This window comes from Ursus maritimus, unplaced genomic scaffold (assembly GCF_017311325.1).
Source record: "Ursus maritimus isolate PB19 unplaced genomic scaffold, ASM1731132v1 scaffold_5, whole genome shotgun sequence".
NCBI lineage: Eukaryota > Metazoa > Chordata > Mammalia > Carnivora > Ursidae > Ursus > Ursus maritimus.
This window is the reverse complement of record NW_024426663.1, coordinates 46,325,732-46,348,809: the sequence shown is the minus strand read 5'-3', so window position 1 is coordinate 46,348,809 and position 23,078 is coordinate 46,325,732. Positions and strand designations below refer to the sequence as shown.

Here is a 23,078-nt window from a genome sequence, read left to right as displayed (position 1 = left end):
TGAGTTTGATTTTTTAATTGCATTATAACCTCACTCAACTTCAATTCTCAAACAGAAATAACAAAGGGCCCTGGTTACTACTGAGAGAAAAGCAGAATAATTTTAACTGCACTCCTGTTTCTAGCTTAATAGCATTAATAAAAAGTGCTCATCCAAAAAAATACCATTATTTGTTTTATAATAACAATACTTAACAATAGTTAACTAAAAGATCACATTTTTGTAATTTATTGATTCTTTATTTGGCCAAAACAGCTTACCTGGTACAAAATACTCGGTTTGCATAAACCAGTGAAATTCCAAATGAAATCCCAAGCGTATGGCCTTAAAGGTGACAAGGAAAATCAAATAGAGAACGGACACTGTGCCTGTGAGAAAAAATTCAGAAACCATTTATCATCTTTGTGTGTTTTACAGACGATTTTAAAACTAAGCTTTGTTTCTATGTTCTTAGCAAAGTTTGGAAAATTGTAACTCTCATTGATTATGCCCACTAAAACCCAGGTAGGATTTAAAGAATAGAAACAAGCTATGTGAGTTTTCAGAAAGCAAAACACTATGTAGTAGGCCTAAGAAGAACTAGATGAAGGTAGCTCATATACTGAAGAATGCAAAACTGTCTAATTTATTTAAGAGCTGAGTTATGTGGAGGATACATGCAAAGAATTCATTACAAAATTGTAAGGTTACATGGGAGAAAAAAAACATGAAACTGACTCTTATTCTTTGTACTGGAAATATTAGAGATGGTCAATAAGCTGGAAAAGTCTGTCACAGCATTTACTCTAAGATGATGAGAAAGTAAAGAAAGAAAAGTAGTGAATGTGGATAAGACTATTTGAGAAAGGTGATAAGCCAAATAATCCCCGAATAATCTGATCTAGCAGCTAGAGAAGGGTTTGGGTAGTACTATCTGCTAGATGAAAAGATTACAGATTCCATTCATAGGTATTCATACACAGGGTGAAGTGGGTATTCAGAATTTTTAGTAATCTAGAAGGTAAAAGAGTTTTCCTTTTAAGGAATTAAGTCCAGTCATTATGGAGTAGAGGCAGAAAATCCAAGTAGGTTTCTTTCTGTAGGAATTAGATACTAATTTCTGTAAAGAAGCTATAGTTTTAAAAGAGGGAAAGTACCAAAAAAAGGGCAAAAGTAAAATATTCTTAAGGAGGTAGTGAATAATCAACCTGGTTACAAGTCTGGTGATTGTTTTAGCAAATACTTTTACCAGTTTATATGCTAACTTTTAAAGATCTGTTCCATAGGAAAGTCGGCAAGCAAATCAGGAAACCACAAATGAGCTATGTAAGTTCTACTGTGGGTTTGCAGATTAGCTGATTCAGAAACAATAAAAACAAGAGGCCACAGCTTATATAACCACAATGCTTGATTTTCTGTGTGTGTCTGTGGCAGTCTTCCAGTGAAACCTATTGTGAGGCAGAGAGGTATAGAGAAATATCCTTACCTTCTCCTTCGGTTTTCTGAAAACCCAAAAAGCTACCTCCTTGATGTGATGAGTAATCTAATTATTTTATACTCTACAATGCCTACCGGGAGATCAGATCTATAGGGAGGAGGGGAAACCCTATGGTTTATTTGGGGTTATCACTTTTTTATGAATGTTATCCTTATCTTTAATTAATTTGCACTGGGGGTTCCTTTTGCCATCTTAAATTTCAGAATTGCAAACGAAGAGTGGGTCAAAAACATTCCTTTAATGATGCAGAAATTTCTGAAAAACTGGGCTCATGGTAAGAAGTCTGTTCTTTTAAAGAGGCAATAATGTTCCAATAAAGAAAAAGCACTGAGGAGGACAGCAAAAGCAGAATAAACCTCATTAGGTTGAGTTAGAGAATGATATCCCAGGTTGAAAAGCTAGGTGATAATTCTGTGCTATACTCTTAAATAGAAACTGTAGGAAAAAATATTCCATAACCTCCCTTAGTAAATTCTTATGTTTCCAATCCCTAGTACTGAGAATCCCTGTAATATCCAGTTTGGATCTCTCATCCTGAAATCTTAATCTGTTTCCTCTAGTTGTACCCACTGAAGAAATGAGGAACAGTGGTTCAGCAAGGATAGAACGGGAAATCTAATAACTCCTCTTTTTTTAAAAAAGGAATTTGGACTTGAAATGGTCATCTACATTTTTCTCTGTGTCAAACTCCACAAAGAAAAACCAAAAAGCAGGGTAACGTATGAGTGAACAAATTAAACGTAGGTGAACAGGCCTGGTAGGTAACTCTCCCCAGCCAGATCATATCTCCACAGAATCCAGTGTGTACTCTATTACACAGAAGCTCCATAACACAGTGTCTCAGCTTACCTAGGATATTAAATTTTGAAAAAAATGAAGGAGATTTGAAATTGAGCAGTGGCAGGAGGAGCCCTATGAGGTAAAAGGGCACTGTCTTAGACTTATTCCACCATTTTTCAAACTGCTGGAGTCCCGTGTCATTGGCATAGAAAATCATAGAGCTATTGTCAGGATGGTCACCACTCCCAGCACTTGGACAAATCACTGCAACAGAAAAGCATCAAATTAGAGAAGACCACGAAGAATACAAAATGACTACCCCAGAGACTGATTCTTGCTCTACCAATCTCAAATCGTATCATAAACAAGTTTCTGCTTTCTGGAAAAAAATAGAGGGTTATATTTAAACATATCAGGAAACTTCCACTTACAAATAATTAAAGGTGGGAAAATCTTAGAAAATTCTGAGGTATATCCTTTTTTTTTTTTTTTTAAAGATTTTATTTATTTGACAGAGACAGCCAGCGAGAGAGGGAACACAAGCAGGGGGAGTGGGAGAGGAAGAAGCAGGCTCCCAGCGGAGGAGCCTGATGTGGGACTCGATCCCAGAACGCCGGGATCACGCCCTGAGCCGAAGGCAGACGCTTAACGACTGCGCCACCCAGGCGCCCCCTGAGGTATATCCTTAATTTCTATGGGAAGCTATAAAATTATCCCACCAACTATCCTTTGGTTCCATTGCTAGAGAGAAAATATTGGGTTGAATGGTATTTGGTCTTATTTATACAATAATGTAAGAAATATTCAGGGTCATTGTTTGTTACCTTTGTGCTAATAAACCACACAAAGGCCAAAGAACAGGTTTGTTTCTTTCTTTCTTTTGGGGCGGGGGAGGAGCAAAAGGAGAGGGAGGGAGGGAATCTCAAGCAGGCTCCACACCCAGTGCTGAGAACGTGGGGCTCAATCTCACAACCCTGAGATCATGATCTGACTCAAAGTCAAGCGTCAGATGCCCAACTGACTGAGCCACCCAGCCGCCTCAGAACAGGTTTCTTTTAACAATAGACAAAACCTATGGGTTTGGAATAAAAAGTGGACATCACTGAAACAGATAACCTAACTATTGCTTATAGCTTAAGAATCTTGAATTCCAGCAATCTGGAATAATTCTCATGAAAATTTATCACATTTGATAGCAGCCTAACAGCTTAGATGATATCCAGAGAACTGGGGATTGAGTAAAATGTATTTTTCCTAACACTAATCTTCAAGTGGCAATTTCTTCTGTTAGGAGAGAGGATACAAATCATTCTGTCTTTCTAATTTCATAATAGTACTTTTCCTAATAATCAGCCCTTCAAAAAGAACTCTTAATGCTGGTGAAAAATACTAATAAGTAAGAATCATTCTCATCACTAGTCAAAGAGAAAATGATATATTCATTTTAAGTTCTGTTTTCAATTTTATTCTCTATCCATTATATATTTGGCATGCCACAAAGCCAAACACTTAATTTGCTTGCTTAGTCAGCATTTTAACATATACTTTTTTCTTCTATGTCTGGATGGAAGTAAATTAACTTTAATTTTTCTTGTGCTAATAATAACAGTGGTAAAGAGCACAGGCTATGGAAGTAAACTGACTAAATAATGAATCTTGACTCTGTCACTTAGTAGTTATGTAACCTTGGGCAAGTCATTAACTTCTCTGTGCTTTGGTTTTTCCATCTAGGAAGTGAAGTTAACATTATCTACCTTACAGAGGTGCTATAAAACATTTAGAATAATGCCTGCACACAGTAAGTATCCAATAAAGGTCAGCTGTAATTTTACATCAACTGAGATGGACTGTTTCATAGTATTTAACATATCATTCAAAGAGAAGAATGCAAAGTAAACTGACTTTGCTGATGGTATTCTCCAAATCATCAGTGTAATCATGAAACTTATGAATGTATTTTAAAATTATACCAAAAAACGTTAGTATAATTATTCCAAGGTGTGTGTATGTTCACAGAAAAGCTGCTACTGCACTCACTCATTTGCTAGTGTTAGCAAAACACAGGTTAATGAGTTTAATTAAGGAACAAAGTAAGACACTGAATAGTAAACACTGAAATGTTTGCTTCAAGAGAGGAGAGACTTCTGTCTGTTTATTATATTCCCACAGCCTAGAATAGTTCCTGACACATAAGAGGCTTAATAAATATATGTTGAGGGGCACCTGGGTGGCGCAGTCAGTTGAGCGGCTGACTCTTGGTTTCAGAACAGGTCGTGATCTCAGGGTTGTGGGATGGAGTCCCTCATCGGGCTCACGCTCAGCACAGAGTCTGCTTAAGACTCTCTACCCCTTCCCCTGGCAGTGTGCTCTCTTAAATAGATAAATAAATCTTTAAAAAATTTATATATAGAATGAATTTTCTTCTCATTGATCAATGTGTTCCTCCATCAAAATGATATCAATTTAGTATCTCTGAAATCTAAACACATAAATCTAAATACATAACGTAAAGACAATTAGTATTTCTGAAATCTAAATCATTAATACATAAAGCTTTAATGTTAAAGGTTAACAGTATAATGTTAAGAAGGTTACATTAGCTTTTACTTTTATTTTTTGTTAAAGATTTTATGAGAGAGAGAGAGAACAAGTGAGAGGGAGAGGCAGAGGGAGAGGGAGAAGCTGACTCTCCGCTGAGCACGGAGCCCAATTCGGGGCTCTATCACAGGACCCTGAGATCACGACCGGAGCTGGAGGCAGAGGCTCAACCGGCTGAGCCACCCAGGCGCCCCTACATTAGCTTTTACATTCACTTTCCTCATGACTGCCATAGTGGATAAACCCATAAGCCACAAAGATTTTTAACAAATTAATTAAAGGAAACTTTTCTAAGAAATTAAGATTTTTTTTTTTGGCCAAGCCTTCAATTTATTTTTCTGCATTTACTAACCTTTGTTCATTATTAAGAAATTATTTTACAGGATACAGCTTTGTGTATTTAAATATTAGTAAATAATACAGCAAACGTCTAAAAAAGTTAACAACCTGAGAACTGTGCTTCTAGACTTCCAAAACAATTAGCAAAGATACAAGCTCTTAAAAATATGTATTGACTATTTATAGGCAAACATGGATTCTATAGATGTGAGCTACAATTGTGAATTGTATAATATGAACTTAATCTTGTTTAGCTCACATTAATACAACCTTTTATGGAATTTTTTTTTTTTTGAAACTCAATGATTGCCACCAATTTAATAGTGGCTCAGTTAACATAATGGTAATGATGTTGCACTAATTATTTACCTAAAATACAGCAATATGTTCTACCTTAAATTCCTTTTGAAGCAAAATGGAAAATAAAAAAACAAGCTAAACTTTAAATTTCAAACTACTTACCAGGGTTACTATCATTGGTACTCAGTACAGCATCTGTGTCATTAATATGATGAATAAAATCTAAAAATTAAAGAAAAAATACAGTTCAATACCAAATGAAAGATGCTAAATCAATCACCCCCTAAAAATCTTTGGTTTATAAAAATCTTTTATGATCTACTGTGTGGTAACATTACCTAGTACACTGAACCAAGACTGCTTCATTGTTAATACAGCTTTACCATTCTCAGCTTTCTCTACTTACAGGAATGATGTCATTGGCTTCATAGTTCCCACTATGGAAAATTTTTACATGATTGAAGATTTAAAAAAAAATCTACCTACATGGCAGAATTTAGTTAAAGCTCTGGAATCAAGATAAAGTGTACAATTTTTTTCTTCTACACATACTAATTAGTTAGTATAGTTACTTCTTATATAACGTTCTAAAGCCTACAGAAGGGGAAAACCAACACTTATAACAGTAAAACTTGTCTGGAGAATTACCTAAAGCTTTTACAAAGTATTATATATGCTTTTATAGACTGAAGATTATGTAGTAATTATTGCTCACATGTACCACTAAGTTATACTAAAGGAAGTAGCAAAGTAAAAAGCATATGCAGAATAGGAGAAGATATGTGCAAGTGGCATATCTGATAACAGTATCCAAAATTTATAAAGAACTCATCAAACTCAATACCTAAAAAAAAAAATAATCCAGTCAAGAAATGGGCAGGAGACATGAACAGACATTTTTCCAAAGAAGACATCCAGATAGCTAAACAGATACATGAAAAGATGCTCCACACATCACTCATCATCAGGGAAATACAAATCAAATCCACAATGTGATAACACCTCCAACTGGTCAGAATGGCTAAAATTAACAACACAGGAAACAACAGATGTTGGCCAGGATGTGGAGAAAGGGGAACCCTCTTATACTGTTGGTGGGAATGCAAACTTGTACAGCCACTCTGGATAACTGTATGGAGGTTCCTCAAAAAGTTAAAAATAGACCTACCCTACGATCCAGCAATTGCACTACTAGGTATTTACCCAAAGGATACAAAAATACAGATTCTAAGAGGTATATGCTCCCCAATGTTTACAGCAGCATTATCAACAATAGCCAAATTATGGAAACAGCCCAAATGTCCATTAACTGATGAACGGATAAAGAAGATGTGGTGTATAAATAAATATATATATATACACACATACATATATATGTCTACATATTACTGGAATATTACTCAGCCATCAAAAAGAATGAAACCTCGCCATTTGCAATGATGTGGATGGAGCTAGAGTATATTACGCTAAGTAAATTAAGTCAGTCAGAGAAAGGCAAATACCATATAATTTCATTCATATGTGGAATTTAAAAAACAAAGCAGATGAACATGGGGAAAGAAAAAGAGAGAGAGAAGGAAGCAACCCGTAAGAGACTCTTAACAACAGAGAACAAACTGAGGGTTGATGAGGGAGGTGGGTGGGGGATGGGCTAAATGGGTGATGGGTATTAAGGTGGGCACTTGTTATGATGATCACTGGGTGTTATACCTAAGCGATGAATCACTAAATTCTACTCCTGAAACCAATGTTACACTATATGTTATCTAGAATTTAAATAAAAATTTGAAAAGAAGAAGTATTTGCTTGAAATTTCAAAAAAAAAAAGCATATGCAGATATCTGAGCATTCAAATCATTCTATAGTTAATGAGAGAATGGGTAAAGAATGTGTTTTCTTGTTAGAGTGAAGTTGCTTTATTCTGTTTGATATTAATCTTTTATAACCTAAGTAACCCTTAAAAAAGTGTTTAATGTGAAAGTTAAATGAGATGATAAAAAATGCTGGATTAGATTTTCAGGTCATAAAGTTAAGTATGTAAATTATTCACCTCCATTTTATGTTTCTCAAGATAAAAGCAGTACAGTAGTGCTCTAGGTTTTTGTAGTATCTTCAAGGGCTATTAAGTGATAAGATTGGAGGTGATCAATCTTTATCTATTTCCTGATGCCAAAGACTCAAATGAGGCTTGTAAAATCTTGACACCAAGTATGGTAGGGTAAATATTCTCCCCCCAAATCCATGCCCACAGGAAACTTAGAATGTGACCTTACTTAGAAAGAGGGTCTTTGTGGATATAATCAAGTTAAGATGAGGTCATACAAGTTAGGGTAAGCCCTAAATTCAATGACTGATATCTTTAGTAAGAAAAAGTTGCATTAAGACACACTGAGGGGAGATGGCCATATGAAAACAGGTAGAAATTGGGTGATGCAACCACAAGCCAAGGAATGCCAAGGATTGCCAACAATCAATCACCAGAAGCTAGGAGGAAGCAAGGAAGGAGTCTTCTTCCCTAAAGGTTTCAGAGGGAGTGAAGCCCTAGTGACACTTCAATTTTGGACTTCTGGTCACCAGAACTGTGAGACAATAAATTTCTCTTGTTCTAAGCCATACAGTTTATGGTAATTTGTTACAGCAGCCTAATACACCAAGGCTCAACAAGGACAGTATGAGGAAAAAAACCAAAACAGACTATAGGCTAATATCTCTTTTGAAAAGATACAAAGGTTCTAAATAAAATAGTACTCCCACTCCTCTTGAAGTAAACTGAATCCAGTAAGAAATTAAAAAATACACATGACTGCTAAACTAAGTTTATCTCAGAATATAAGAATGATTTAAGTAATACAAAATGTATTCATTTAATTTACCATATTAACAATTTAAAGGAAAAAAGATTGGGGTGCCTGGGTGGCTTAGTCGGTTAGGCATCTGACTCTTGGTTTCAGATCAGGTCATGATCTCAGGGTCGTGAGATTGAGCCCCATGTAGGGCTGTGTGCTGGGCATGGAGCCTGCTTAGCATTCTCTCTCTCCCTGTCCCTCTGCCCCGCCCCACCCTGCTCACACATTCTCTCTCTAAAACAAATAATAATAAAAAAAAAAGGAGAAAAGATTTATGATCATCTCAAGGGATGTAGAGTATTAAGTGTCTGATAAAATCTAGTACACATTGGGGTGCCTGGGTGGCTCAGCCGTTAAGTTCTGCCTTCAGCTCAGGTCGTGATCCCAGGGTCCTGGTATGGAGCCCCGCATCAGGCTCCCTGCTCAGCGGGGAGCCTGCTTCTCCCTCTCACATTCCCCTTGTTTGTGTTCCCTCTCTCACTGTCTCTCTCTGTCAAATAAATAAATAAAATCTTAAAAAAAAAAATCTAGTACACATTAAAGAAAATTATTAAGAAAATAATAGGCAGGAACATCTTTAAATTGCTAAAAGGTATAAGCAATATCCCACAACAAAAAATATTTAATAGAGAAAGATTTCCACCCAAACAATATGAGGATGTCTACCAGAGACTGCATCTATATAACCTTATACTTATACTTTTAAAAAGATACACATGTCTATATATGTGTACATAAAACATATATATAAAAATATAAGGATATATGTATATAAATATAAAAGTATGTATATACGTATGAATCACTTAAAGTAATAACTAGACAGGAAGTTTTCACTACTCATGGACAATATAATTATCTAAAATCCAAAGTGAATCTACAAAATTAGAATCAATAAGAGTTCAACATATCTGCTAGATTCAAGACAAAGAATCCAAAATTAATTAGGTTATTTTATAATAGCAACAAATAATTTGAATTTTTATAATTAAAAAAAATATCACTACTTTCTGGGAAGATGGAATGTTTTCATGAAGGGGGTGTGGGTTACATGGATGTATTCATCAAAATCATATGGCTAAGATTTATGTGTTTCTATGAATGTAAATTCTATCTAAAAAAGAGAACTGTATATATAATAATAGTTAACTGAGGTGGGGAGTGGGTATAAGCATAGATCATGTCTTTTCAATGGATAAGATAATGACCCCAAGGGGGGAAAAAATCTGTTTCTAGGGGGCAAAAAAACCCCCCCCTTATTCTTTTTACATATAAAGCACAAATACACATAGAGTTCACAAATGGATAAAAGTATATCTATGATATCAAAACAAACTGAATCGACTAGAATTACAAATGACTTTTTGCTTTATTTATCCCAAGTCTAGAATTTAAGGCTGAAACTAAAACACTACAGTAGTTACTGTATCTGAAAGTAACTACTGTTAAAGCATATGATATGGATACTTACTAAATATAAACCTTCCAGTATTAAAAAGAAAATTAGACATAAGCACCCAATAAACTATCATTGCTCCAATGAGAGATACCAAGGAGAAAAGGAGACTTGACCACTGTCCAAAGGAGCCAAAATAGTATCTGCAGACATCTGGATATTCCCAGGTAGTGGTATCTACTGATGCTAGATAAAAATAAGAGAAAGAATAAAATTAGATGTTACTCACATATCCCATAATTATAATCTGTGTTTCCTCAATTAACTTAAAATATTTAGCAAAATATTAAGAATATTCCACCCACCAGATATTAGACCATAGAATGATACAAGAAAAATTAAAACATCATGGAACAAACATAAAAAGAAATGTAGGTCAACAAAACAGTACAGATAATATAAGAAACAGACTATAGTATCATAATATCTTGTAATTAATAAAAACAAATGATAAATCAAATCTTACTCAAGCAAAAGCATGAGGAAGATTCAGAATATATTATTCAATAATATTTGGCATACTTAAATAACATATGGAGGAAAGTTTTCCTGAATCATACTTTATCACATGCCAATTTCAGACAATTGAGCTAAGAATTCAAAAACTAAATAACAGAAAAGTTAAAAGACAATATAAAAATAGACCTTGAAGGGTTAATCTTTTCTATCAAATGAAGAAACAGAAATTACAATGGAAAAGATAGGTAGATATAAACAAACTCATACAATTCAAAAGCCATTCAAATGTTGAATGGAAAAGAAAATTGACAAGCAATAATGGATAAAGGGCTAATGCCTACATCATACAAAGAACTGATCTCTAAGGGCACCAAAGGACTTGAGGATAAATAGGAAAGGGATAAGAATAAATAATACAATAAAGAGAAAATACACTATTGCTTAATAGAGACAAAAAAAAAAAAAAAAAAAGGGAAGACAAAGCCTGGTCTCTTGATTCAAAATTGCTAAGATTTACTGAAATAATGTAAGTCTATTTAGGTCCTAAGCTACTTTAAAACAATCTAAAAAGGTATTTCCCTGATCCAGAATTTATAGAGATGAGTAGAGGTAATGTATTATAAAGCTTTGTGAAGTCACTAAAAAGGACATGTTCATATCTTCATATTTTTCTAGTTACATTTTCTACTTTTAGGAGATTCCAATATTTAGATCTCTTGGTAGGGGATAGATCAAAAGTCACCATTAACTGATAAGAACCATAGAATTTTATTTTTTAAAAAAATTTATTCATTTGAGAGAGAGAGTGAGTACAGAGGGAGGGGCAGAGGGAGAGGGAGAGAAACAATCCTCAATCTGACTCCCTACTGAGTGAGGAGCCTGATGTAGGGCTGGATCCCAGAACCCAGAGATCATGACCTGAGCCGAAATCAAGAGTTGGACACTTAACTGACAGAACCACCCAGGGGTGCACCCCAGAATCACAGAATTTTCAATTTAGTTCTGATATACACTTTATTTTTAAAATATGACCTGAATACTTTTTCTTATAAGGAAATTAGCATCAAAGTAAAGGTATGCTGCAAAGAACTACAAACCTCTCTGAATTTCAAAGGCAGTCACTAATTCACTGACTATCAGTTCGGCTAAATGCTATGAATTAGAGAGTAAATCTTTAGGCACAAAATAATTAACACACATGTGGAATGTCCATATAAGTGATCTACTTCAACAGGAAATACTTATTAATATTCAAATTGTTACTCTATTTGCACCATGGCAAACTCTTACATATCATAGCTCGTGATTTCACTACTCTGTAGCAGCAATAAAGTGTTAAAATGCCCATCAGCATGATGACACACATTCCAGTAGTAAAGCCAGCCTGTTTAAAAATACAAATATAGAACAACATATATCATCATGTTAGAATAAATTCATATGAAATGATATTATGTTATCCTACCCTAAACAATTATGATAAAAACCTGACAATGTAAAATTAAATATAATTATCTATTTTCTTTAATAAATGTGTAGATTTATTAAAACCTCTATTGTAAAATTTACAATATAAAGAGAAAAAAAATTCAGGCAAAAAGTGTGCTGACAAATTATATTACCTGTTTTATGCCCCAAGGAATACTTAATATAGATGTTCCCATCATGGTATTCCAAATCATGAAACTGAAAACACAGAATAATAGCAGTAAACATATGGAGTTTGACTCTTTAAACATTTTAATTAAGACAAAAATTAAAATAACCAGGAATTTTCATTTACATATAGTTTAAGTTATGCTCCAAAAAGAAGTTTTACTCACATGGTTACTAAACTGGTGTTTTTGCCATGTCCTCCAGTGTAACTTTGAAGTTTATAAGCAGAACCCAATGGACTATATACATAGCACTCTTCTGGAGCTGGAACTACATGATCTGGGGCAATCTAGTAAAAGAAGAAATGTTATAAGAGAAATGTTACAACCAGTAAATGTGCAAAACAGGATATTTTCTAAACATCAGAGTACCTGACTCTAGACACAATTCTAAATATCATGAACAAATAAACAACATGTATCCCTGATTAATGAATATAAAAAACCCTTTCTAAATGTAGTAGAAAATTTAAAGGACCAAGAATTTAAAGAACAAGAGCAACAAAATGTTCCTCACATGAAATGACAATGAATTCTTAAAATATGCAACTATCAAAATATTTTTCTCTTCATTTTCATGAGAAAGAAAGAAGAGTCAGCAAAGAGTGAGATTAAGGAATTCTAGATGGAGGAGATCTGGGCCTTAAGTGAGGGGAACTTCAAGAATCAAGTGGCCGCTGAACACTTGAGGGTGGTTTTAGCAAAGAGGTAAGGAACACAAACTTTAAAGAAATGACACATCAATACAAGGTAAAGAAACGAAATATATACTAAAAGCATTTAAAAAGCAGAAGAAGTAAGCTAACATAGCCTAAGGAAAGACAAAGCAAGGATTCTTAAAGATGGGATATGTAAACAAAAGGCAAGGAGGCAAGAGAGGCTGAAGACACACAGAATGACCGAAGAGATATATTCTCTTATACCCATAGTTCTCACCTTACCTCCCATACATACCTTCTGAATTCTACCTCCCTAGAGACTGACACAGGGATGTTGTTAAATATAGATTATGATTCAGTAGGTCTGGAGTAAGGATGGAGATTCTGCATTTTTAGAAAGTTCTCAGTGATGCCAATACTGCTGGCCTGTGCAGGCCACATTTTATTAACAAGGATCTGGAAACGTTGGCAGTCAAATAATTTTCTTCCCTTCCCCATCTTAGAATTAAAATATTAAGATAAATGAGGAAATTTTCAGAAATAAAAAGGCACAACTCTGTAAAATGCTGAGACATGTGGTTTCACACTGTTCTTCCCTTAAACATCTTTTAAGAAAAACAATTTTGGAATTCTCAGGAAATGAGCCTGGATGTATACATACATTCATTAAAAGTGGTCTTACTGTTAATTCTAGATGACTATTTATCACTATTTATACACTTTGATTTACTAGAGTCATCTCACTGTCAGTTAACAAAAGGTATTCAACTTGGTGTTCAATGCTGACTTAATATCCAGGCAAACAATGTCCATTCAGGACTAGACTGGCCCAGCTGGTATTTCTGAAGTTTGCTTCCTCAGGTAGGGCCTCTAGGAGGTCTGAATTAGACCCAGAGACACTGGATTACTTCTACTCCACAGAGGGCTTACATAATTTTGTTATGGAACTAAGACTTTACAACAAGTACTGATATAAAGGCTGAGGGGAAGAAAAAATGAAAAAATTGGGGAAAAAATGACCAGAATATTTTGGAAGGCATTCCTTTGGCTATACAAAAGGATATCTTAATACCTCACAAGGCTTTAAGTGAGATATCTATGTTCAAATGATATCCCAATCCTTGTCCCTCAGTAAACATCTAAAGAATATTGGTTCCCTTCTTTTTTTATTATCTATAAAAATATAATTTTTCCTCCCAGAATGTTTCCATTTTTCTTTAAGCTTTCAAGTTTCTGCATATCTCATACGTGATAATTCTTATAAGCAACCAAATTATTTCCAATACATATTTTTGATTCCAAAATAATAATACAGATTTTAGAAGATCAAAAGTCAACAACTATGGCCCATAGTCAAATCTGGCCTTCAACCTATTATTTTACAGCTTCCTTGCTGAGAATGATTTTTATATTTGTAATGATCATAAAACAGACATGGGGGTGCCTGGGTGGCTCAAGTCAGTTATGTGTCTGCCTTCGGTTGGGGTCATGATCCCAGAGTGCTGGGATTGATCCCCGAGTCGGACTCCCTGCTTGGCAGGGAGCCTGCTTCTCCCTCTTCCTCTGCCCCTCACTCATGCTTGTTCTCTCTCTCTCCCTCTCTCTAGTGCTCTCTCTTGCTCAAATAAACAAATGAAATCTTAAAAAAAAAAAAACCAAACCAAAAGTGAAGAAGAATATGCAATAGCATATGGCCCACAAAGCCTAAAATGTTTAGAATCTGCTCTTTGACCCTTGTTTTTGATCTATAAAAGGACATTGCTAAATAGTAACATATTATATATGTTTGTATGTATTTCAGTTTCCCACTCCTGTAGAAAATTGTAAAAACTTTTTTCCCTTGTAGCTTCAAACTTAATAACTGAACAGACTAATCAGATCTGTTATTATTTATGTTATTTATCAATGACCTAAAGTACCTCAGAAGTAGTTTATCCCTCTCAGAGCTCTTAGGATTGGGGACTAGCAGAATTTAATCCAACATAGAGAGATTGTTTCAAATCTCTGTCATGCTAGATAAGAATGAACTAGCCTGAGATGTAAGACGTGTACTAATTACTATCTTAATTTTCCATGATGCCATCCTTGGAATACGGCCAGCAAAAAGTTCAATCACTGGGAGTTTCCCTGGCTTATGCTGTTCACTGTTCATTTCAACTTAACCTTAGACAATTAGCAATGCTTGCCCCTTACCAGTGCCTTGTCTGCAGGAGCGGTGAGCCGACTGTAGTAATGAATCCTCTTGTTCATGGCAGAGGCATGGTCGCTAACCCTCTGAATGACATCATTCACATTGACGATGTTTGTGGGCTCTATATAGAAAGGCCTAGAGAAGGGAATATACACTTGACAAAGAACATTCAGCCAGAAATTCTGGAAGTCAGCCATTGAAGAAAATAACTTCTTGTCCTCCATTAGAAATGAGATGTACCAACGCAAGGCATTCAGTTCTCACTTTTGGTGGGAAAAGAAAATGTCACAAAAGAAGGATTATCCAATCCAAAGACTAAAGCTTTTGTTTCATAATACTATTATAGATATACTTTTTTAATCTTTAGGAATTTAGCAATAGAGGAGACATAACAGAAAGAGCTTCAGTCAGTTATTAAAAAGAAGTATAGCAGATGTCAGTTTTCGACAATGAAATTTAGACCCATACAGCTTTGAATATTCTCTCAAAAAGCTTCTGGCACTAAATCAAAAGAAATTATTGTCATAAATGTTCCTCTACTAAAGAGGAACTACTCTCTTCTACTAAAGAGTCTCCACTCCTTCTTTATGGGCCAAAGTTACTTCCTACGACAAATAAAATATCTACTGCTTGGTTCATGTACTAAAAATTAGTGATCTCAACCACCTCCCTTGTGAAACTTGTCCAAAGTACTATCAAATGGAACATCAAGGCACTAGAGATATTTAGCCTCATTCTACTTTATTTGGACTTCAGTAACAAATCCTATTATGCTATTATGTTATGCTTCTTTCCCATAATTATGTCCCAATCAACTGCAAATTCTGGTTTTCAATCATCATTTTCAGTCATTAACCCTGCCAGTTCCTTACCGAAACTCCATTTGCTTCTAAGCTTCCAGTAACATACTCTAAAACACAAAGACTAGGCAGAGTAGCATGAAAAGGATTGCCCTCCTCCGCTGACTCTCAAATCCCTCAAAGTCACAATTGATACTATGCCCCAAACTGCATATAATATGCTCTTTTCAGATTACACACAGATCCAAATAATGAAGGAAAAAACCCCACCAGATTTCTCTGGTTCTATATAACTCTTCTACACTTACAGTTCTGAAAAAAGCTTAAAATTTATGTTAGTCATAAGCTGTAATCATCCAGACAGTATGGTACTGGCACAAAAACAGACACATAAATCAATGGAACAGAATAGAGAACCCAGAAATGGACCCTCAACTCTATGGTCAACTAATCTTCCACAAAGCAGGAAAGAATATCCAATGGAAAAAAGACAGTCTCTTTAACGAGAGGTGTGGGGAAAACTGGACAGTCACATGCAGAATGAAACTGGACCACTTTCTTATACCACATACTAAAATAAACTCAAAATGGATGAAAGGCCTAAATGTGAGACAGGAATCCATCAAAACCCTAGAGGAGAACATAGGCAGCAACCTTTTTGACCTCGGCCACAGCAACTTCTTGCTAGACACGTCTCCAAAGGCAAAAAAATGAACCACTGGGACTTCATCAAGATAAAAAGCTTTTGCACAGCAAAGAAACAGTCAACAAAACTAAAAGGCTACCTACAGAATGGGAGAAGATATTCGCAAATGTCTTACCAGATAAAGAGTTGTATTCAAAATCTATACAGAACTTATTAAACATAATATTCAAAAAACAAAAAATTCAGTCAAGAAATGGGCAGAAGACATAAACAGACATTTCTCCAAAAGAAGACATACAAATGGCCAACAGACACATGAAAAAATGCTCAACATCACTCAGCCTCAGGGAAATACAAATCAAAACCATAACGAGATAACACCTCACACCAGTCAGAATGGCTAAAATTAACAACTCAGGAAACAATAGATGTTGGTGAGGATGCAGAGAAAGGGGAACCCTCTTACACTGTTGTTGGAAATGCAAAGTGGTGCAGCCACTCTGGAAGACAGTATGGACGTTCCTCAAAAAGTAAAAAAACAGAACTACCCTATGATCCAGCAATTGCACTATTAGGTACTTATACAAAGGATACAAACATAGTGATTTGAAGGGGCACATGCACCCCAATGTTTACAGTAGCAATGTCCACAACAGTCAAACTATGGAAAGAGCCCAGATGTCCACTGAAAGATAAATGGATAAAAAAGATGTGGTATATATACAGTGGAATATTATACTCAGTCATCAAAAAGAATAAAATCTTGCCATTTGCAACAACATGGATGGAACTAGAGGGTATTATGCTAAGTGAAATAAGTCAGTCAGAGAAAGACAAATATCATATGATTTCACTCATATGTGGAATTTAAGAAACAAAACAGATGAACAGAGGGGAAGGGAAGGAAAAATAAGACAAAAACAGAGGCGGAGACAAACCATAGAGACTCTTAATTATAGGAGACAAACTGAGGGTTGCTGGAGGGGTGGGGGTATAGGGGGATGGGGTAAGTGGGTGATGGGCATTAAGGAGGGCACTTGATGGAATGAACACTGGGTGTTATATACAACTGATGAATCACTAAATTCTACCTCTGAAACTAATAATATACTATATGTTAATTAAATTGAATTTAAATAAAAAATTTGTTAGTCATTTCTGGAGACAGTTAGTCTAATCGTGTGGAAGTACTTGAACAACCAAGTGACTGAAATGTTAGTTTCTGCTATTTTTCCAACTCCTAGATATTAGAGAAATGGTAGTATAGATACTAAATCTAATCCTGTCTCTCTAGTTAGTATACAGAATCTCTGAATCTTTCTTTTGCTATTTATTCTCTACCACAGCACCTAAATAGGATGGGTCCTTTCCAGTTCAAACCAACAAATATCTTAAAGTTGAGCACTTACTAGAGCAAATATGTGGACATATAGATCAACATGACAGTCTCTCTCTACTAAGCATGTCACTACTAAGTGAAATAAGGGATGTCAATAAATCTGAAAGGGATATAAAGAAAACAAGAGGGTCAGAGGCTGAATAAACTATCCTTACTTATAAATTTGGTAGACTTAGATAACTACCAACCCTCCCAAAGCATTACAGTGTTCTATATAATTTGTATATCTACTGTGACAGCAGTACTAAAAAACAGTGTAAAAATATTTACATCCAGGAGACAGTTTAATCATACCTGGGGTCACAATCTACAGAGCAGAGCATTCATTTCTTCTTTTGCAAGAACAATACCCCACACAAAATTCAATAAAGAATTACAGCTTTAATGCCAACATAAAACAGAGACTGTAACTAATCAAGGATCACTAAAAGAGACTAAGAAGTATGATATTAATAAAGAGGTGTAGATGTTCTACTTGCAGCTTTTTACTCTGAAAACGGTATTAATATCAACCACTAAGTTGGCTTTAAGGCTTGCTGAAAAGCAGTCCAGGAAATGCTACATTTTTTGGCTTCTGGCCTCTAACAGAAGTGTTAACTGTACCAGTTTAGTTGGCTTGGGTACTCTGAGAGCAGAATGACTCTGAAAGTTTTTCTTTTCCAACAGTTTTCATCGAGATGCTGAGTGCCTGTTCAAACAAATATTTTGGAATCTTTTCAAAACAGATTCTCTTAAAAAAATATCCAACTCAGCACATTTTAACTAAATTATTAGAAACATACGCTTAAGGCTCCAACTGAGAGAGCAAAAAATATAAATTACATTTCTAAATTGAACTTCAGTTGGCTCTGAAAACACTTTTAAAATTAATAGTATACAGAAAACAGTATTAAGAGTAAAATACTTTTGAAACTTGGGCTTTTTCTTTTGATCATGGTTTCACATGATTGCTTCCTATCAGCGTTACTTCCCAAATGAGAACTGTGCCAAAGTAAAAATAAATTATAATATTTCATGTAGAAGTTACATTTGTTTTACCTTATAAATATGTATGGTCACGCTGCAGAAGAAAATGCTTTTAACATTTAGCGAAATTTTTAAAATATTTAAAATATTTAAAAATGTGACTCAAAATCCCATATTTTCATTTAATACCCTTATAAACAGAGAAAAATTATTTCTAACTAACACCTTTTCTAGGTTCCACTCCTTAAATTCCTTAAAAAATTTTGGCTTTTAAGTTTGTCTCCACCCTTCTACTGACCAGTTATGCTTCTCTGAAGTTTAACAACAATTCCATGACTCTTAAGGTTCATATTCAATATGAAGGCCCATGACTTAAAGCTGTTCCTTTATTCACAACGCTATGAAAGCTGAAGCACTCCAAAACCTGCCAGATTGGGGTAGGTTGTTAAAAAATGAAAAGGGAATCAAGTATTCAAAAATCTCAAGCAAAATAAACATTCAAAATAATGAATCCACTGTACATGTTTCTTCCTGCTTGGTAAAATGCTGTGTCTTGACATGCAGCTTTTCAATAAAGACAGAAAAGAAGTTAATCAAGCCATTGTACCTAGAAATTCCTTGCTGCTACAATAAAAATATTGGTGACCTGTAGTTTGCTAATGTGTTTCTCACTTCCTCTGATGCTTATACAACATCCTTTTTCACAAAAACCCTGCTCTACACTTCAATTTCACTCATTATCAAAGGCTGAGCCCAAGAATTTTCTCTTTTATGGTTAATTAATTTGTACTGGTTCTCAAATTTATTAAATATTATTTATTAAGTGCCAAGCAAGTATTAAGCATAGTTCTAAACATTTAACAATGAATAAGACATAGAACCTGAAGGATCATAATCTGCTGGAGGAGATACATAGGTAAGCAATTCCAATCCAGAGGGAAAAATACAGAAAGAGAGTGAGTACTTATGAGCAACAGTGGGAGCAAGAAAGAGTGGACAGAGTTGTGTGGTACTAGGTATGTGCAGCGTACTATGTGATCAAACAGAAGGAGAAGCTAAACCACGTCTAGCAGACCACTGAGGAAGTTACAGCTGAGGTGAATCCTAAAAGATACACTTAGTCAGATATGGGAAAAAAGGAAAGAAATAGGGTTTCTAAAAAATATATAAAAGCATGTAGAAAGAACCAGGAAAGGAAGCATGATGTGTTTTTGAAAACTCTAAGTAGTAGGAAGAAAAGGGGTAAGACATAGGTAAACCTGGGCAAGGACATTGAGAACTTCACATGCTAACAAAGGATATGATCCTATAGGGAAGAACCCCCAGTCTTGGTCTCCTCTGCTAATTCCTTCTCAAACCGCAACCCTCAAATAATTAGAGTAATCCAGAGCTCAAGCCACTGACATTTTCTCTTATCTATCTAGACTCAATCTCTTGGTGGACTCATCTAGTCACGTAAATTTAAATATCATGCATATGCTGATGGTGATCAACCTATTATCTCTAGCCTGAACTCCTGATTCATACATCGGACTGCTATTGCCACCCCCTCTCCCCTACCCCATCTCTTGGACTTCACTGATTAAAATACTAATCACACTAGCCTCCTCACAATTTCTGAGACACTGCAAGCATGCACCTACTCCAGGACCTTTGTTACTAATTTCAGGTAAAAGCCTGAAGGCTTTTCAGGTAAAAGCCTTTGAAGCCTTTCCCCTAAATATCTGCATGGCTTGCCTCTTTACTTCTTTCAATTCTTTCCTCATTTGAGGAATGAGGTATTTAACTACCCTTGACAGCATAGCTAAAATTTCAACCCACCTTCTCTACCCTTGTCATTTCATATATCTTCTCTGCTTTACAGTATCTCTTTAGCATTTATACTAACACAATATATACTTATTCATTATTGATTGCTTCCAGTAAATGTTAAGTTCCATAAGAGCAGGGATTTTTGTCAATTTGGTCACTCCTATATTCTCAGGGGCTAGGATAGAACTTGGCATATCATAAAAGCTCATTAGAATATGGTAAGTAAAATATGGTGTATTATTTTAAGAAAAGTCTACTTTGAAAAGATTTTTTTTAATACATTTTTTTAAAGATTTTATTTATTTGACAGAGAGAGAGACAGCAAGCGAGAGAGGGAACACAAGCAGGGGGAGTGGGAGAGAAAGAAGCAGGCTCCCAGCAGAGCAGGGAGCCTGATGTGGGGCTCGATCCCAGGACCCTGGGATCATGCCCTGAGCTGAAGGCAGACACCCAATGACTGAGCCGCCCAGGCGTCCCTTGAAATAATTTTTTAAAAGTAAACTCTATCTTCAGCGTGGGGCTTGAACTCACAATCTGAAGACCAAGAGTCACATGCCCTACCAACTGAGCCAGCCAGGTGCTCCAGTATTTTGAAATAATTTATAGAGTCACAAAGAAGTTAGAAAAATAGTACAGAGAGTTCCCATAAACACTCCACTCAAGTTCCCCAATGATGATATCTTATATAACCATAGTACAATCATCAAAACTTGTATTACTTTTAAAATCAGGAAAAAAGTTAATGAAAAATTATGGGGATAATTCTTTAAACTTTTCTGTAAGTTTAAAATGTTTAAAGTAAAACGGGGGAGAAATGATGGAGGGAGTAACCAAAGTGTTAAATACTATACAAAATAAGAAGCAGCAACAAAAATCAATTTAGTGTGTTAATTTAGTGTGTTGTCCTCAAACCAATTAAACATTTTTCAGGAGGACAGAATGATTAACCATGTCAAGTGCTACCGCTAAGTCAAATGAGATGAGAACTGATCAATGAAATGACCACTGGTGACTGTGATGTGAGCAGTTTAAGTGGAGTAGTAAGGGCAAAAGCCTGTCTGTGAATTGGGTTCAAGAGAAAAATTGGGTATAGTGAGTATAAATAATACTTGCAAAGAGTTTTTTGTAAAAAGGAGTGAAAGAAATGGGGTGGTAGCTAACGAGTTAAGTATAAATACTTCAGAAAGCATAAAAAAACATAGCAAATACAACAATCACCCATAATCCTGGAAGTAACCATTAATAACATTTTGCCAACCTCATTATCTTGCAAGAAACATGAGATTCCATTATATGATCACCAGAATTCCTCAAATTTTAAAATCTAACAATACCAAGTACTAGCAGGAGGTAGAGTAATCAAAATTCTTAGACAGTATAATGGGAATGTGAACTGGTTTAACTCCTGTAGAAAAGAGTTTGGCATTATCTAGTTAATTAAGTTGAATATACACATACATATATCCTAGGAAAGTTCTTGCACGTGTATGCTAAGACACACATGCAATAATGTTTATAAGAACATTAATTGTAAGATCTTCACACTAGAGACAACCCAAATGTCTAACTAGAGTAGAATGTATACATAAACTTCAGATAGTCATAGAATAAAATACCAGAAAACATGGGAAAGAAATACTGTTACATACAACTTGGATGGAAATTACACTGCTGAACAAAAATTCTAAAACAATGCATATAGAACGATCTCATTTACATGAAGTACACCAAAAAGTAAACTGAATTAAGTATTTAGGATACAGAGACAATAAACAAAAGTAGGGAAATGGTCACACAAATATCAGGACAGTGGTTACCTGGGGAAGGAGGGAAGGAGGATGTGTTTGGTTAAAGATATATGAGGAACTTCTGGGGTGCTGCCATTTCTACACCTTGGTGTTGGCTGCATAGATGTTGGCTTTATAATTATTTTTAAAATTGTACCTATGGGGTGCCTGGGTGGCTCAGTCGGTTAAGCGTCTCCCTTCTGCTCAGGTCATGATCCCAGGGTCCTGAGACTGAGCCCATGGTAGAACTCGCTGCTCAGCGACGAGTCTACTTCTCCCTCTACCTCTGCCCCTCCCCGTTTGTGCTCTCTCTCTCTCTCAAATAAATAAAATCTTTTTTAAAAAATGTACATACATGCTATACAGTCTTCTGTACATATATCATGTGATAAAAGACTTTAAAAATATAACTTGAATTAACACATTCTTCCCAAATTTAGTAATGAGATGAAAAGGGACCCCCCCCCCAAAAAAATCTTTTGTATCATACAGAATTTACTGGTTATCTTTTGGCAAACTACCTTAATAAAGACGTGTCAAACTTAAACACAAGTTACCTACTTTTCTATTTTTTTTTTTTTAAGATTTTATTTATCGGACAGAGAGACAGCCAGCAAGAGAGGGAACACAAGCAGGGGGAGTGGGAGAGGAAGAAGCAGGCTCCCAGCGGAGGAGCCTGATGAGGGGCTCGATCCCAGAACGCTGGGATCACGGCCTGAGCCAAAGGCAGACACTTAACGACTGAGCCACCCAGGCGCCCTACCTACTTTTCTATAAAAAGACAACTGTCCAAATTTGTTAACCCCTCCTGTGATGGCAAGTTGCTATCACAAGTATGCTACATAGGTACACAGCATGCATTAAAAACCTAAAAGCCTCAACGTACTTAAGAAGGCTCCACGCTGGGT

At 35.4% G+C, this 23,078-nt stretch overlaps 1 protein-coding gene across 3 annotated transcripts in view; it reads right to left on the bottom strand.

Annotated features, from left to right (window-relative positions):
- SLC38A9 (solute carrier family 38 member 9) overlaps positions 1–23,078 on the bottom strand; it is a 78,276-nt gene that overhangs the window by 32,159 nt on the left and 23,039 nt on the right. For 2 of the 3 annotated variants that reach the window (XR_568839.2, XM_008691410.2), the window contains exons 3-10: positions 14,763–14,895; positions 12,079–12,200; positions 11,878–11,941; positions 11,546–11,639; positions 9,812–9,982; positions 5,657–5,716; positions 2,327–2,521; positions 261–368 (exon numbers count right to left, since the gene is read on the bottom strand). Coding sequence is in view for 2 of the 3 variants with exons in the window: in XM_008691410.2 (XP_008689632.1) it covers positions 261–368; positions 2,327–2,521; positions 5,657–5,716; positions 9,812–9,982; positions 11,546–11,639; positions 11,878–11,941; positions 12,079–12,200; positions 14,763–14,895 (947 nt within the window). In the remaining variant the exon portion in view is untranslated. The remainder of the gene's footprint in view (positions 1–260; positions 369–2,326; positions 2,522–5,656; positions 5,717–9,811; positions 9,983–11,545; positions 11,640–11,877; positions 11,942–12,078; positions 12,201–14,762; positions 14,896–23,078) is intronic. The other variant, XM_008691411.2, reaches the window with a different exon arrangement.